At 37.5% G+C, this 1,317-nt stretch overlaps 1 protein-coding gene across 1 annotated transcript in view; it reads right to left on the reverse strand.

Moving 5' to 3' along the window:
• PPFIBP2 (PPFIA binding protein 2) overlaps positions 1–1,317 on the reverse strand; it is a 113,117-nt gene that overhangs the window by 50,320 nt on the left and 61,480 nt on the right. The window contains exon 5 of the mRNA XM_009288847.2: positions 210–323. Coding sequence (XP_009287122.1) covers positions 210–323 — 114 coding nt within the window. The remainder of the gene's footprint in view (positions 1–209; positions 324–1,317) is intronic.

Consider the following 1,317-nt stretch of genomic DNA (forward strand, 5'->3'; position numbering starts at 1 on the left):
AAACTATTTTTTTTAGAGGGGGGGGGGGGGGAAAAAAAAAAAAAAAAAAGTAGTGCAAAGCAGCAAGAGAACAATAAAATAGGCATTTTTTTTTCCCCCCGTTTTATCTTGTTGCCAAAGGCACTCACGCATGCAGACAAGCGGACCATACATGTTCACCCCTCCGTTGGAGAAGATCATGCAAGAAGCTTTCCAATCCAGATTTTTACCTGTTGAAGCATTTCCTCTGTAGCATTCAGTTTCAACTGATGCCCCTCAAGACAGATTTCTAAGTCCCGGATTTTCTCTCCTTGAGCTTCCACCTGGTCTGTAAGAACGCTCACCTGTAATTTGAGAAGAGAAGCACAATGCTACTGAACTGACTGTAAATAAGTTTCAATTACCTTATACAATTAACATCCAAATGCACATTTTAACAGCAAGTTCTCTTTTAAAGTCCTCAATGGTTTAATATTCTTGTGCTCTGCTGCAACCTGCTCTATCAAGGTAGACAATTTTTCAGTCTTACCTAGATTTTGCTTCAACCCCACCCTCTGACTCCCCTTCCCCCCCCCCAGATGGAAGATTACCTATAGGTAGCCTGAGTCAGTTCATGCAAAAATCTGAAAAATTAGAAAGCACCAAACAAGAACACAAGATATTGAAAATATTTTAAGTGGTTTTGGAGCATGCATTGCCATTTCAGGTTCTGTTGGCATTTCACTCCCTAAAACGGATAAACAATAAAACTGTTCATTCGGAAACCAACCAACTACTTTACTTCTCTCAAGAACAGAAAAACAGCTTACCTATCAATAAAGCATTCTGAAGTTATAAAGAATGCAATGACTAAAAGGCATGTTTTAGCAGCAGCAAAGTTCTATTCCAAGAAAAATTCCCAGGCTTTGCAAGCCAAAACATGAAAGCAAAAGAAGTGAGATACAGACAATGAATCCCAGGAAATAAGCAATACCGGTAAAGAAATGTGGGAATGGTGGTACGGACCAGTGGGTGTGTAATAAGAAAAGCCCAGCAGCCTAACTCAAAGCTTGCAAAACTGAAAAGAAACTACACTCAGGATAACATTAGAAAGATGTGGAAAAACCCCCAGTGTTAATTCCTATGTTAAGCAGCACATACACTCTGTATATTCATTGTTACTATTTGTTTATATAAAAGCCTTGATTATACTAGAAACATGTTATCTCAAACAAAAAAGCAACCTTAGGTGTTTAAACTCCAGTTTGAATGAAATGCGTAACAAAAACTTATCTATGCTCTCATATCCAACCTTGCAACACCTTTATTTAAACTCAAAAAAAAAAAAAAAAAAAAAAA

This window comes from Aptenodytes forsteri, unplaced genomic scaffold (genome assembly GCF_000699145.1).
Source record: "Aptenodytes forsteri isolate BGI_AS27 unplaced genomic scaffold, ASM69914v1 Scaffold8, whole genome shotgun sequence".
Taxonomy (NCBI): domain Eukaryota; kingdom Metazoa; phylum Chordata; class Aves; order Sphenisciformes; family Spheniscidae; genus Aptenodytes; species Aptenodytes forsteri.